Raw genomic sequence first — 16,430 nt, forward strand, 5'->3', positions numbered from 1 at the left:
ATAGTTCAACATCTGTGACTAACTATACTGTTAAACTTAATGAGGGGGAAGCAGCAGCCTGTGGCAGTATTCCATGAAAAATTTGAGAAATAGGTTGAGTTTCTATTCCAGCTGTATCATTAAAGCTCCCACTGATAAAGCCGAAGAATGTTTTAAAATAAAAGATAAACCATTTATATTGATTTCCATAATCTGAAAGCTATGGGCTGATGTCACATTTAACTCCCAGCATACCTTGCTACTGCTCTGAAGCATTTGACTGGTGAACTGTCATGGGCCAAACTGCAAGAACCAAAACTCAAACTGAAACAGAAAATACCAGAAACGGATGACAGATCAGTCAGAATTCTCTGTGCCCAGACAAACATGGTGCTCTAGATGACCTCTGAACGTCCAATGAAGGCCATATATGCCCAGGAGTGTCAGGATTTAGGTTGCATACTCCAGATTTCAATAGCATTGTTGGTTACATTACTAACTCTGCTTCATTGTGATCCTGAGGGTTTCATCACATGACCACCTGCCTCCAATCAGCCCACCCCTATATTCCTGCCATTCATTGCCCAACATGTCCATCCTCATGGCACACCACCCTCCTGCACCAACTGGAAAGATTCTTCATTAATCAATTGGATGATTTTCCAAACTTTTCTCTGATTTTACATAAGACCATAAGACGTAGAAGCAGAATTAGGCCATTCAGTGAGATCATGGCTGATCTGATAATCCTCAACGCCACTTTCCTGCCTTTTCCCCATAACCCTCAATTCCTTACTGATTAAAAATCTGTCTATCTCAGCCTTGAATATATTTAACGACCCAATCTCTATAGCCCTGTGTGGTAAAGAATTACACAGATTCACTACCCTCTGAGAGAAGAAATTCCTCCTCATCTCTGTTTTAAATGGGCGACCCCTTACTCTGAGATTATGCCCTCTGGTCCTAGACTCTCCCACAGGGGGAAACAACCTCTCAGCATCTACCCTGTCAAGCCCCCTAAGAATCTTATATGTTTCACTATGGTCACCTCTCATGAGTTCAAGCCCAACCTACTCAACCTCTCCTCATGAGAAAATCCCTCCATACCCAGGATCAACCTAGTGAACCTTCTTTGGACTGCCTCCAATGCCAGTATGTCTTTCTTTCGAGAAGGGGACCAAAACTGTTCACAGTATTCTAGGTATAGTCTAACTAGTGCCTTGTATAGTTTTAGCAAGACTTCCCTATTTTATACTCCATTCCCTTTGAAATAAAGGCCAACATTCCATTTGCCTTCCCTATTACCTGCTGAACTTATATGTTTGTTTTTTTGATTCATGCACGAGGACCCCCAAATCCCTCTGTTCTGCAGTCTTTCTCCATGTAAATAATGTTCAGCTCCTCTATTCTTCCTGCCAAAATGCATAACCTCATATTTTCCCACATTTCCATATTCCATCTACCAAGTTTTTGCCCACTCACTTAACCTGTCTCTATCCCTTTGTGTCATCCTCACCACTTGCCTTCCCATCTAGTTTTGTGGCATCTGCAAACTTGGCGATAGTACATTCACTTCCCTCATCTAAGTCATTAATATATATTGTAAATAATTGTGGCCCCAGCACTGATCCCTGTGGCACTCCTCTAGTTACAGGTTGCTATCCTGAAAATGCCCCCCACTTAGCCCAAATCTCTGTCTTCTATTAGTTAGCCAATCCTCTATCCATGCTAATATACTACCCCCAACACCATGGGATCTTATTTTATTAAGTACCTTATCGAAGACCTTTTGGAAATTCAAATGTATTACATCTACTAGTTCCTCTTTATCTATTCTCTTGTTACCTCCTCAAAGAATTCTAATAAATTTGTGAGGCATGATTTCCCCTTCATGAACCATGCTGGCTCTGTTTAATTATATTATGCATTTCTAAATGCTCTGCTATTACATCCTTTATAATAGACTTTAACACTTTGCCAATGATGGATGTGCAACTAACTGGCCTATAGTCACCTGTTTTTGTCTCCCTTTTTGCATAAGGGTGTTACATTGGCAGCTTTCCAATCTCTGGGACTCTTCCAGAATGTAAGGATTTTTGGAAGATTACTACCAGTCCAATCGCTATTTGTGAAGCTACTTCCTTTAATATCTTAGGGTGCAATCCATCAGGTCCAGGGGACCTATTGGCCTTTAGCCCCATGAGTTTCCCTAATACTTTTTCTCTAGTGTAGCTATTGTATTTATTTCCAACCCCGCCTCCCCCCCCACCCCCACACCTTTTGCCCTTTGATTAGTTACTATTTTTGGAATGCTATTAGAGTCTTCTACCATGAAAACAGTTGCAAAGAATTTATTCAACTCCTCTGCCATTTCCTGGTTCCCCATTATTATTTCCCCAGCCTCATTCTCTAAGAGGCATATGTGCACTTTGGCCTCTCTCTTCCTTTTTACATATTTAAAGAAGCTCTTACTGTCCGTTTTTATATTACTTGTTAATTTACCCTCAAAGTTTATTGTCTTCCTCTTATTTTTTTTTGGTCATCTTCTGTTGGTTTTTAAAATTTTCCCAATCCCTTGGCTTATCACTAAGCTTTGCCATGTTGTATGTTTTTTCTTTCAATGTGATACTATCCTTAACTTCCTTCATTAATCATGGTTGGTTTATCCCCTTCCTTGAATCCTTCTTCCTCACTGGGATATATCTTTGTTGAGAGTCATGAACTAGTTTCTTAAACATCTGCCATTGTTCACCAACTGTGTTTTCTGCTAAACTGTTTTCCCAGTCCACTCCAGCCAACTCTGCCCTCATTCCATTGTAATTACCCTTATTTAAGTTTAGCACAGTTTCTCTGACCAAGTTTCTCATTGTCAAACTGAATGCTAAATTCTACCATTTTATGGTCACTGTTTCCTAGGAGATCTTTTACTTTGAGATCATTTATTAAACCAGCCTCATTACACATTACCAGATCCAAAATAACCTGATCCCTGGTTGGATCCACAACATATTGTTTTAGGAAACTGTCCCAAATATACTGTATGAATTCTTTCTCATGGCTACTTCTGCCAATTTGATTTTCCCAATCTACATGAAGATTAAAGACACCCATGATTAATGTACTGCCTTTTATACATGCCCTCATTATCTCCTGATTTATCCTCTGTCCTACAATTTAGCTACTGTTAGGGGGCCTACAGACTACTCCCACCAGTGTCTTCTTCCCCTTGTTATTCTTACCTCCACCCATATGAATTCTGCATCTTCTGACCCAAGAACATTTCTTGCTATTGTATTTATTCCATCTCACAGTAACTAAGCTACCCCACCACCCTTTCCTTCCTGCCTGTCCTTTCGAAAAGTCACATATCCCTAAATATTTAGTTCCCAGCTTTGATCTCCTTATAACCATGTATCTGTAATGGCTATAAGGTTATACCCATTAACCTCTATTTGTACCATTAATTCATTTATTGTGTTCCGAATACCATGTGATCTTTAAGTAAAGAGCCATTAATTTTGCCTTTTTACCACTTTTCCCCCTTTTGACCCTATTTGCTGCTATTCTTTTTGTTTGTACACATTGTCCATTCCTGTCAGACTCTGGGTATCAATGACTGAATAGCTGCCCTGCAATGCTGCCAAATCCTTTTGCTTTGTAAGCTTAAGTATCCCCTCTCCAGAACCCTCCCACCACCACCACCACCACCCCCCCCCCCCCCCCCACCCCCCACCCACCGCCTCCATTTAGTTTAAAGCCCTCTCTACAGCCCTAGTTATTTGATTCGCCAGGACAATGGTCCCAGCATGGTTCAAATGAAACCCATCCCACCGGAACAGCTCTCATCTACCCCAGTACTGGTGCCAGTGCCCCATGAGCTGAAACCCATTCCTCCCACACCAATCTCTGATTCATGCATTTAACTTCTTGACTTTATTTACCCGATGCCAGTTTGCCGGTAGCTCGGGTAGTAATCCCGAGATTATTATTTTGGAGGTTCTGCTTTTTAATTTAGCTCCTAACTGTTCAAATTCTTTCAGCTGAACCTCCTTTCTAGTCCTATCAATGTCATTGGTACCAACATGGACAACGACAATTGGACCCCTCCCCTCCCACTCCAACTTCCTCTCCAGCCCTGAGGAGGTGTCCTTAGCTTTGGCACTGGGCAGACAACACAGCCTTCGGGACTCATGCTCACGGCTGCAGAGAACAGTATCTATCCCCCTAATTATACTATGCCCCAACCACTACTACGATCCCAATACCTCCCCCCACTTGAATGGCTCCCTGTACCTCGGTGCCGTGGTCAGTTCGCTCATCCTCCCTGCTCTCGTCCACACAGCTTGCAAGAACCTCGGAACTGTTGGACAGTTGCAGAGGTCGAGGCTCCTCAAACACTACCCCCTGGGTCCCCAAACCTGCTTCACCTGCAGTCACACCCTCCTGTCCCTGATCACAGACCAAATTTGAATTACCTAATCTGAGGGTGTGATCACCGCCTGGAGGAAGTGTCCAGGTAACTTTCCCTCTCCCTGATGTGGCGCTATGTCTGCAGCTCCGACTCCAGCTCCTTAACTCGGATTTGAAGTTCCTCAATTTTCTTAGCTAATAACAAGTTTGATGTCTCATCCAACTCCCCCAACATTGGACAAGAAAGGCAAGCTGTATTCTTAAACCTTTGATCTTCTGTATGAAAGGTGAGAGTGAACTATAAGTGACACCTCAGAGACTGAAGTAAATCAGCATAAATTGACATGTGATTTTCAAACTGTGTGGTAATAGTGCATTTCACACACCAGCCAGCACAGGCAATAGAAGACGGTTGTACAACACTGACACCCAGACTCAGTGTGTGGCCATGGTCTGGGAGGTGCTGAGCACGCTGGCATTTGATGGCTCCTTCCCCATCTTCAGCGCTGTGATTATATCCTTGACTAACAGGCTCACCTGAAACACCCTCACACTGTTTGGGTGTCCAGCTAACTGCCAGGTATCCATATTGAGTATATGATTAAGTTGTAGGGTCCAGGAAATGAATCAAAAGCTAAGAGCTGTAGTATCACAATCTGAAAGCGGATTTCATTTTTTTTGCAGCTTGGTAAAACTGGCCGAGGAGAGAATGGTGAAGAGGTGAGCCTAGCCATTTTGACTTGAAGCTCCTGTGTTGTTTAATTGTTGAGAGGTGTGATCCTGTCCTGTTTCTCTGAGTTTTATGTTGTTACGACTTTGTCCTGCTTACTCTCGGACTGGGCATCAAAGGACAATTTCAATTTACTCAGCATTCTCCAACCCTGGGAAATAAATCATGACCACCGTGATTTTTCCCTATTTGTTTCTGTATATGGCACTGACACTTCATGGAATAAGGAACAAAAGCTCAGCCACCAGGAATTCAGCTTTGAGATGAGTGAAGTTTGAAGATTATGACGTGAATTAATTGCAGTTGAATCTAGACTTGACTATCCCATTGCTCTCCTGGCCAATCAGTCATCTTCCACCCTCGGTAACCTTGAGCTCATCCAGACCTGTCTATATCCTAACTCGCACCTAGTCCTGTCCACCCATCACCCTCTGCTTGCTGACCTATACACATTCCAATGAATGCCTCCATTTTAAAATCTACATTATTGGTGTTCAAGTCCCTCCATGGCCTCTCCCCACTCCCTACCCCTGTAACATTCTCCAACTTTACAACCCTCCAAGAACTTTGCCTTTTTCTAACTCGGGCCTCTTGTACAGCCCTGACTTTCCTTACCTGACATGCTGGCCTTCAGCTGTCCAGGCCCTGAACTCTGGAGCTCCCTCTCCAAAACTCGCTACTCCTCCCTCGTACTTTCGACACTCCTTCAAACCTGTCCTAGTGACCTGTCCTCCCATCACTCCATGTGGCTTGATGTCAAGATTTGTTTGATTACCCTCCTGTGAATCTTGCCATCTCATGTGGCCTTATTCCTCCTGTTGTGTCAGTACAGGTAAGGCCACCTGATCACTTCCTCGTAAACTCTCCATCCACATTTCCCTTCTGCCCCCGCCAGCCTCATTTCCTTCAGTATCTGTCCCTGGTACAAGTCCCCCCCCCAACCACCAAGTCATTTACAGCTGCACTTTCAAAATTCCCATCTTGTCCAGCCTTTGCTCTTCTAGTGACTGTGACATTTCTGCTCAATCACACCTTTAATTCTCATATAATATAAAATAAAAAGAGAAATTGCTGGACAAACTCAACTGGTCTGGCAGCATTATGGAGAGAGAAACAGAGTTAACATTTCAAGTCGGTTTGACTCTTGTTCAGAGCTCTGAAGAAGAGTCATATGGACTTGAAATGTTAACCCTGTTTCTCTCTCCACAGATGCTGCCGGATCTGTTGAGTTTTTCCAGCATTCCTTGTTTTTATTTCAGCTTTCTAACATCCGCAGTATTTTGCTATCATCCTTTAATTTTCTTGTTCCATTAAACCCATTATTCTCTCTCACCTTTACCATTCTACCGGCACAGCCCTTATTTCCTCTGCTATAAGTCTAACAATGGCAGAATTAAATGTTGATGGTGGACAACTAGTTTAGTCATTCATTGCCAAATCTGGCTGGACGACATAAAGCACCATCAATTCCTACTTTTCTCTATCAAAACTGCTCACTATTCCAGTACCACCCTGAAATGCAAAGATAACCCTGGTTTATTTTCTCTGTTTCAAATAATATTTCAAACCCCTCTTCCCCTGCTAACCATCCAATCAGTGCCTCTGCCACTTCCCTACTTGTCCTCGGCCACCCGGCTAAACTTCCACTAAGATTCCCCTCAGTCCTAACCCTAAACTTGCATCTTTCTCTAGTTTACTTCTATCTCCCCTTATGCTTGGTGAGGACCATTTCCTGCTCCTTTGACCCTGTATCACAAAACTTCTAACTAACCTCTTGGCCAGTTCCCTTTCGTCAGGTACCACTTCACTTCAATTCTTATGTCATCACCTCTCACCGCAAAGAAAATTTACCCTTGATTGCTTTGTCCTTGCAAACTACCTAAACCCCACCATCTCTCAACTCCCTTTTCTCCTTTGAGAAACTCTTTAAAATCTACTTTGACAAAACTTTTGGTCATCTGTCCTAATACCTCCTTATGAGACTTGGTGTCATTCATATAGCACCTTTAACACAGTAAAACTTATTTATAAAACTCAAAATGCTTTCATTTTGTGACTTGCACATTCAAGGAATTACCTCATTTTTATTTTATTCGTTAATGGGATGTGGGGTTGCTGACCAGGCCAGCATTTATTACCCATCCCTAATTGCTCTTCTTCAGAGGGCAGCTAAGAGTCAAAAAGAGTCAATCTCATTGCTGTGGGTCTGGAGTCACATGTAGGCCAGACCAGATAAGGAGAGCAGATTTCCTTCCCTAAAGGGCATTAGTGAACCAGATGGGTTTTTACAACATGGTCATCATTAGAATTTTAATTCTAGATTTTTACTGAATTCAAATTTCACCATCTGCTGTGGTGGGATTTGACCCCTGGTCCCCACAGCATTACCCTGGGTCTCTGGATTACCAGTCCAGTGACAATGACACTTCACTACCGCCTCCCAACTCTGCATTAAATTGCTTCTGCCACCTCTCTGCCCATTCTGCAATCCTTTCATAGTGGTGAGACAGTGGCCTAGTGGTAATGTGACTAGACAAGTCATCCAGAGGCCTAGGCTAATGCTCTGGAGACATGGGTTCAAATCCCACCACCGTAGCTGGTGGAATTTAAATTCAGTTCTTAAATCTGGAATATAAAGGTCAGTGATGGTGTCATAAAAACCCATCTGGTTCTCTAATTCCTTTTAGGGAAGGGAATCTGCCATCCTTACCTGGTCTGGCCTACATGTGACTCCAGACCCACAGCAATGTGATTGACTCTTAACTGCCCTCTGAAATGGCCTAGCAAGCTATTCAGTTCAAGGAAAATTTGGGATAGGCAACAAATGCTGCCCTTGCCAGTGATGCCCACATCCTTTCTTCTACAATGTTCACCAATTGTTCACTTTCTGTATTGTCAGCAGATTCAAAACCCTCATACCCAAGTTCAAATCGCCCATACTTAATCTGGACAGAAGTGGGCCGAGCACTAACCTCTAGAGTAAACCACTTACAATAGGAGCTGGAGTGGAACTTATGGACCCTAAAATCTGCTTTGCCATTCAATACGATCTATTTTTCCATCCACTTTTCCTATGCCTTCATTCCCTCAGAGACGGAAAGCTCTGTCTATCTCAGACTTATGGATACTCAACAATGGAGCATCCATAACCCTCTGGGGTAGAGAATTTCAAAGATTCACAACCCTATGAGTGAGGAATTTTCTCCTCATCTCAGTCCTAAATGATCGGCCCCTTATCCTAAGACTGTGCCCCCTTGTTCTCGATTCCCTAGCCAGGGGAAACAATGCCTCAGGTTCTACCCTGTCAAGTCCCTTCATAATCTTGTATATTTCAATTAGATCATCTGTCAGTCTTCTAAACTCTAGAGAACATGGATGCAATGTACTCAGCCTCTCATAGGATCACCTTCTCATCCCAGGAACCAATCTCATGAATCTTTGCTGCACTGACTTCAATTAAAATATATCTTTCCTTTAGATATGGAGACCAAAACTGTAGAGTATTCCAGGTGTGGTCTCACCAAAACCCTGTTCAATTGGAGCAAGACTTCCTTCTCCTTGTACTCCAATCCCTTGTGGTAAAGGCCAATCTGCCATTTGCATTCCTAACTGCCTGCTATACCTGTATGATCCATTTTTTGTATTTCTTGTACAAATATGTCCAATTCTCTCTAAGAACATCAACAATTAAAAGTTTCACATCTTTGAAAAAATATTCTGTATTACTATTCTGACTACTGAAGTGAATAACCTGACACTTCCCCTGCCACCTTGTTCCCCACTTATTTTGCATAACACCTTATTGAATGCCTTTTGGAAAACCGAGAGTGGTAAATCTACCCTACTAGCTACATCCTCAAAAAATTCTCATAAATTGGTCATACATAATTTCCCTTTTCTAAAGCCATGTTAATTATACCTTATCATGTCATGATTTTCCAAGTGCATTGCGAAGACTACCAACCCTTCAGTTTCCTGTTTCCTTTCTCTCCCTCCTTTCCTGGATAGCGCTATTACATGTCTTAGAATCTAAGGAAATTTGGAAAATCATAGCCAGCACATCATCTACTTCTGCAGCTACCTCTTTTAGGATGTAGGATATCGGGTCCTGGGGATTTGATAACTGTTAGTGCTTTATATTTCTCAAATGCTTTATCTCTGCTGATATTCATTACTTTATTTTCCTCACCGTTATTAGCTCCTTCGTTACTCTCTGTTTCTGGTCTGTAATTTGTATCTTCTATTGTCATATTTGTTCAATGTCTCTGCTATTTCCTCATTCACCATGGTAGTTTCTCCTGTCTCTGCTTCTAAGGGACCAATTTAGCTAATCTCCTTTTTATATACTTGTAAAAGCTCTTCCAGCCTGTGTTTATATTCCTAGCCAGTTTACTCTGATTCTATTTTTTACCTTTTCATCAGCATTTTTGGTCAGCTTTTGCTGGTTTCTAAATGTCTCCCAATCCTCTGGCTTACTATTATTCTTTGCAATCTTATAAGCCTCTTCTTGAAACCTACCTCCCCCACCTAAATGGCATTGTGCACCATGGTGTCACGGTCAGTTGACCTGTTCACCTTGCAGTTCTTGTTCTCATCCACACAGGTAACAAGTGGCTCACAGTGTTGGACAAGGTTGGGAGTCGTGGCTCCTCCATCGCTGCACACTGGTTACCATAGTTACCTGACTTGCAGTCACACCCTCCTGTCCCTGACCATCGATCAGCTCTAAAGTCCCACCTAACCTAACAGTTGTGACAGCCTCTCGGAATAAAGTGTTCGGGTAACTCTCCTGCACCCTGTGCCCACAATGTCCCCAAATCTGACTCCGCTCAGCTACTCTGAGCTGAAGTTGCTTGAGCTGCAGGCACTTACTGCCCATATGGTTGTCAAGGTTCATAGTGCTCTCCTCAAACCCCAACATGCTGTAAACCACCTACCCAGCCACACCTGCCTATACTTAATTAATTACTTATTTGATGACTTAATTGCTTACTTACTTTGAAAGTAAATTCAAGGTACAAGCTTTGAGGATGAGGAAAAATACTCACCACCTACTACCCCCTCTACTGCTCCCTCTACTGCCCCTCTCTACTACCCCCTCTACTACCCTCTCTACACTGCATTTCCACTTGCATCAAATTCCAACTTCAACACTCTGTTTACAAAGTACTCAGTTCACCAACTACACTCACTGTTGAGACTGGTACACTCTCTGTCGAGACTAGTACATTCACTGTAGAATCTGGTACACTCTCTGTCGAGACTGGTACACTTTCTATCGAGTCTGGTACACTCTTTGTCCTGTCTGGTACACTCACTGTCAAATCTGGTGCACTCTCTGTCAAATCTGGTACACTCTCTGTCGAGACTGGTACACCCTCTGTTGAGACTGGTACACACACTGTCGATTCTGGTACATTCTCTGTTCAGACTGGTACATGAGCACTTGCCTCCAGTGGAGATTCCATGGAAGTATAGCTCAGGTTGAGATGGCGCCTTCCGGGTAGAACAATAAAAATGGAGGCAGAGAGGGTGATGCTAGTATGTGAAGCTATGATTTAATCTGTCAATGGATTGAACAATGAATCCACTTACTTCATTGGCACTGGCTATTTGTGTCTTTCTCTTTCAGTGTAAGTCATGCATCCGAAGGGAACCTGAACAAAATGTGAGTACCTTTTGCGATTCTTTTTCCGTTGCTGAGGGCAGTTTAGTTCCTTCGCTGTATGGGTATATCACCTTGATATTCTGGCATTGGATTCACTGTAGCAAGGGCAATGAGATTAGATTTGCAGTAAGGGCAAACTTGGAATGTTACTCTGATCATGGGGCTGAGTCAGAATGATAACTCTGCCTCTGATTGAGATCCAGTTCTCATCTCACCAGTTGATATTAGATGCTGCTTGTTATATATTACCCTCCAGTGTCCTTCACCTATTCCTTATAATCATTGTCAATGTTTGAACTCCAGATAACTTGCTGCTTTGTGCTGACTGGTTCACGTCCTGTGTTCCAGTAACACTGTCACATTGCACCACGATAATTGGTCATGACAAGTTGGTTAAGTTGCCTATGGTGCTGTGGATCTCTGTAAACCAATTCAGTCATCAGCCTGTGCCCCACTTCCCCACACTGTCTCTGGACTAGAAGCAAAATTCAGTTAAAGGCAGGGTTGCCTCTCTTGTTAACTGCCCAATGCTGGAAAGTGATTGGGTCAGGGACAGTCAGCATGTTTGGCGCAAGGCCTGGTTACCATACACTGTCTATTGGGTTCCAAACGTACTTTACATGGTGGTTGGCCGGCAACAGGCTTACTTCACATTCAGCAAAACTTATTTTCATACACATTGGTATACGTTTCACCTGTCTGTTTGGATGTTAAATGTGTTCAATGCAAAACCAATTTCCAGACCTGGCATCCTGCACCTAACCTGCACTGTCAACATAGCCATCAGCATGTTGGCCCTCATTGCTTTTAGCCATTCCTGTTGATCAGCTGGGTCTGCATTGGGATGTAGATGTGTCCATCCTAAGGCCCATGGAAACCTCCTCTCCCATGATCTGCTCATTTTCCCTGCCTAGGAGCACAACATTAACATAGGACCTTCAGGAGTCCATTTAGCCCGTTGGGCCTCTCCCTCCATGGCTGTCCTGCAACCTAACTCCCTACACCTTCTTTCCCTCACTATTCCTTAATGCCCTTGGATAACAAAAATCTACCAATCTCAGATTTAAAATTTACAATTGATGTAGCATCAATTACTGTTTGTGGAAGAGAATTCCAAACTTTTATCCCCCACCCTATGTGTGTAGAAATGTTTCCTAATTTCATTCCTGAAAGATTTGTCTCTAATATTTAGACTGAGACACATAGCTCCTGGGTCCTAGAATCCTCAACTGGTGGAAATAGTTTCTCTCCATTGACCCAATCTGTTTCCCTTAATATGGTGAAAACTTTGATTAAATCACCCTTAACCTTCTAAATTCCAGGGAATACAATCCTAATCTGTGTAATCTCTCCTTGTAATTTTACCATTGGAGTTAAGGTATCATTCTGATAAACCAACCCTCCACTCCCTCTAGCACCATATATCCTTCCCAAGTTACAATGCCCAGAACTGCTCACAGTTCTCCAGGTATAGTTTAACCAAGACATGATTTCTATCCTTATATTTAGTCCTCTGAACCAGCATTCCATTAGCTTTTTAAATTACTTTCTGTACCAGTTCTTGATCTTTTAACGATCTATGTACCTGGACCCTCAAGTCTCTTTGGACCTCCACTATTTCTTGATTTTCACCATTTGGTAAATACCATGTTCTATTTGTTTTAAGTCCAAAGTGGATGACTTGTTGTATACTTGAAGTTCCAACATGCAGAACACCATTAGTCAATTATCCTACCAGCCCATTCTCCCTATTCTCTGTCTCCTGCAGCTCAGCCAATTTCCTAACCAGTCAATAATTTGCCTTCAATTCCAGGAGTTTCAACTTTAGCTAACAGTCTCTAATGAGGAACTTTATCCGAAGCCTTCTGAAAATCCATATAACTAACATCAATAGACATTCCCCTGACCACTACTTTAGTCACCTCTTCAAAAAAAATCATATTCAACTGGTGTGAGCTACTCTTTGCAAATCCATATTGGCTCTCTCTGATGAGCTGAAAAATGACAAAGTATTCATTTATTCTGTCCTTAATTATACACGCTAGTCATTTTTCAACAATAAATGTTATCCTAACTGGTCTATAACTCCCTGGTTTCCTTCTCTCATCTTTCTTAAACGGAGGAGTGACATGTGCAATTTTCCAATCTAAAAGAACAGTTCCTTAATGGAGAGAACTTTGGAAGACTATAGTTAGGACTTTGGTGATACTCTCACCCACTTTCATTAACCCTGTAATTGAAATCATCTGGTCCTAGGGATTTATCACCCATTAGTGTCACTATTCCTTCATTAATTTTATTTATGTTATTTTGCTTCTATTAGTTTTGTCGAATCCCTCAACAAATGCAAAGATATTGTTCAACATGTCTGCTATTTCCTTAATTTCATTTACAATATGATCATTATCAGTTTTCATGGGATGCACATTACTCCTGACTATCTTCTTTTTCCTATGCTATTTGCAAACATTTTTTTCTATTGATTTTGATGTTGCTTGCTTTTCAAACTCCCTTTTTGTGGTTCTCATCTGTTCTGTCATCCTTTCCCGTTCACTGGGATGTGGGGTTTTTTTTGCATGTTTGTATGTTTTTCATTTTAGTTTTATATTGCCTCTTACCTCTTTAGTCATCCACGGCTGCCTGCATTTTTTGGTAATTAGAGCTCTTGCCCCTCAGGAGTATAAACTGGTTCTATATCACTTTCAATTCTTTTTTGAACACTGTTCCTCTGCCATTTTCCTATTAACAGATTTGCTGTGGTTAGTTTCTGTCTTCTTGCGTTAAAACCAGCTTTACCTAAATCTAGAACATTAGTAACTGTTTTGTGTTTCGCCCTTTCAAACACTGGGCTGAGGTTTACAGCCCCCGCCAGCATGTTTGAATGTGGGGGGTGGGATTGTAAAATAAAACAGGTGGCTTGCCCACCATCTTGGTTCCCCACCCCCAGCCTGCCACCCACAATACAGTGGGCAGGGAAGGTGTCAGGCAGCCTGCTTACCCTTGGGCCTAGTTATTTTACCTGCAGCACTGGGAGGTGGAGGCTAGGCGACCAGCCCAACAGCTTTCACTGAGTGGGCTGTTGGGCAGAAATCTGGGGTGGGGGGAACCTTATTTGGGGACTCCTCTGTGCCCATTAAAGGCATCCCTCCCCACCCAAAGAATGTACTCCTGTTTCAACCTCCCCCTTCCCACTTAGCCCCTAAATTATAGCCACACCCCTACCTGCTTTCCCCTCCCTCACTGGGTCTTGCCAGGTAGGCCCATCCAAAATCACTGCAAGCAGCCAAGTCTCGGGTTGGTGAGCTGGGCACAGACTTTTCAGTTTAAGGGGACAAGGGGGATACACTCCCACCTAAGACCCAACCTACTATGTTGAACTTCATTATATTATGATTGCTATTAGATAAATGCTCCCATAATATTAGACTATTAACTAAATCCAGCTCATTGCTCATGGCTGAATCTAATGTGACATACTCCTTTTGGTTCTAGGACATATTGTTGCAGAAAACCATCCTGGACACATTCAAGAAATTCACTACCTTTCTAACGTGTGCTAGGCGGTCTGTCCAAATTTGTATGAAGTTAAAAATGCCCTGCTGAAACCTCTCAGCATTACTATATGCTTGTCTAATCTCTTTTACACAATATACCACTTCACAGCTGCTACCAGAGGGTCTGTGCACAACTCCCATTACAGTCTTAAAACTCTTTCTGTTTCTCAACTTTACCCATATACTCCCCACTTCCTCTTCACCTCTCACCTCTCTTATCATTGAAGTGATTTCATCTTTAATGACAAAGGCTATTCTCCTGTCTACCATTTTCCAGATTTTTCCTGACCCTCATGCAGCCATGTCTGAGCAATGGCTTCCACGACCTGCTTCCAAGTTGAATTTGTGCCTGCAATTCAACCCATTTGTTCCTGAGACCCCATCTGCCTGTATAAAGAATACCCATTTGGGCCAATCACCCTATTCTGTGCTTCAGCTCCAATGTTTTCCTCACATATTTCTTATTTCTCCCTCTGGTTTGATCACTTTACATCTTTTAGTTTCCCTTTATCTGTACTGCCTAAAGCACAATCTCTGGCTATTACTCTACTCTCTTCCCTTTCTTTTGTTTTTGAACTATTCTCTATACCACCTTTTCCCCACTTACTAGTTTGTTGTCCATGTGATCACTCTGCTGCATTGCCTTTGTTGCTTCCCATATTGCTTTTAAATTCTCCACTCTCTTGATCTGCTTGGCTGCACTGCCTGGAATCTAATGTCCTGCAGACGGGAATTGTCCCTGGGTGATTTCAGCTTCATTTGGCCATAGGGAGGTGATTAGCAGAATCTACATGATGGCTGGTCTTTGGCAATGTAGGGAATGCTTAGAAACATAGGGGAAGGAGTAAATTACATGTCAATTGAAGTTTCCTCAATGGCCTTGTGGGTATAGGAACCACAATGGGGAGGTCCCAGGTTTGAATCCTCATTCTTACTGAGTTAGTTGACCTCAGCCAGGTTGGAAGGTTGGGTGACAGACCTAGTCTCAAAACATTGGGATCATCAGAGGAAAATCAGCCAGGGTTTTGCTCCTGACCCTAATTCTAGTACAGATGCATGTTGGATAAGGTGGGATTAGATTCAGCGGCGATGTCTCCTTAGTTGAATAAACTACTAACAGGTAACCCCTAGTGAACGAGCAAGGCTTTGGGGGCTGGGGGAGTGATGGTGGAACTGTACCCCAGACAGAGGCACCACCTGCAGCAGAAGAGGTGGAAACTGGCCAAAATTGTTTTCTAAAATGGAAATAACTTTGCTCTTTTTGATCAATCTCTTACAGGAAGCCAGTGGAATGGCCATACAGAAGGTAATTAATAGTAATCTTTGTGCTTCCTTCTCTGAACACTTACAGCAATGCTTCAGTCATGAATTCCAATAGGCATGAACTGTAGGTCATGTGCGTCTCAGAGTAGAATGTAAAATGCATCAAAGACTAATTGTTTAAAGAAGATTAGTCAGTGCCTGATTATCAATATAGACATCAAACACTGGACTCACCAAGACCACAATGGCACAGATTGCTTCATATTTCACAGTCCAAGAGAGATGTATAAATCGAATATTTATGAGTAAAAATCTCCCTAAGCATTCTTTATTGAGGAGTTATGCCAGTGGATAGAAAAATTGCTAATGGCTCTTCATTATTTGAAAAAGATTGGGGAAAAAAACAGATAACTGCAGGCCTGTCAGTTTACTGTTACATATGGAGTGGTGGATGGGACACTGTAGACGGTACTTTACTCTTTATCTAACCCCATGTTATACCTGTCCTGGGAATGTTTAATGGGGACAGTGTAGAGGGATCTTTATTCTGTATCTAACCCTGTGCTGTACCTGAACCTGCAGGGATTGGTCCCAGGGTGTGAGCAGCCTCCAATCTGTGTTTGACCTTTTTAACCAGTAATGGGTTTAATAGATGATCTCATTCTCTGAATGTGTTAATGTGGGTAAAAATCTTTCTGTACTATCCACCTCAACATCAGCTCCAAACCAATTTGATCTATCAGCCCATGACCTGGTTTTGGGGTAAATTAATAATGGTGATATTTTAAGTTTGTGATTCTGTTAGACAGCTGTTACACAGAGGAGT

The 16,430-nt window shown here is 42.4% G+C and overlaps 1 protein-coding gene across 5 annotated transcripts in view; it reads left to right on the forward strand.

The window, feature by feature from the left end:
- Positions 1-16,430, forward strand: part of col16a1 (collagen, type XVI, alpha 1) — a 512,937-nt gene that overhangs the window by 156,433 nt on the left and 340,074 nt on the right. For all 5 annotated transcript variants that reach the window (XM_041212846.1, XM_041212840.1, XM_041212847.1 and 2 more), the window contains exons 9-11: positions 5,074-5,109; positions 10,752-10,787; positions 15,621-15,647. In XM_041212846.1, coding sequence (XP_041068780.1) covers positions 5,074-5,109; positions 10,752-10,787; positions 15,621-15,647 — 99 coding nt within the window. The remainder of the gene's footprint in view (positions 1-5,073; positions 5,110-10,751; positions 10,788-15,620; positions 15,648-16,430) is intronic.

Source organism: Carcharodon carcharias, chromosome 19, assembly GCF_017639515.1.
Source record: "Carcharodon carcharias isolate sCarCar2 chromosome 19, sCarCar2.pri, whole genome shotgun sequence".
Taxonomy (NCBI): domain Eukaryota; kingdom Metazoa; phylum Chordata; class Chondrichthyes; order Lamniformes; family Lamnidae; genus Carcharodon; species Carcharodon carcharias.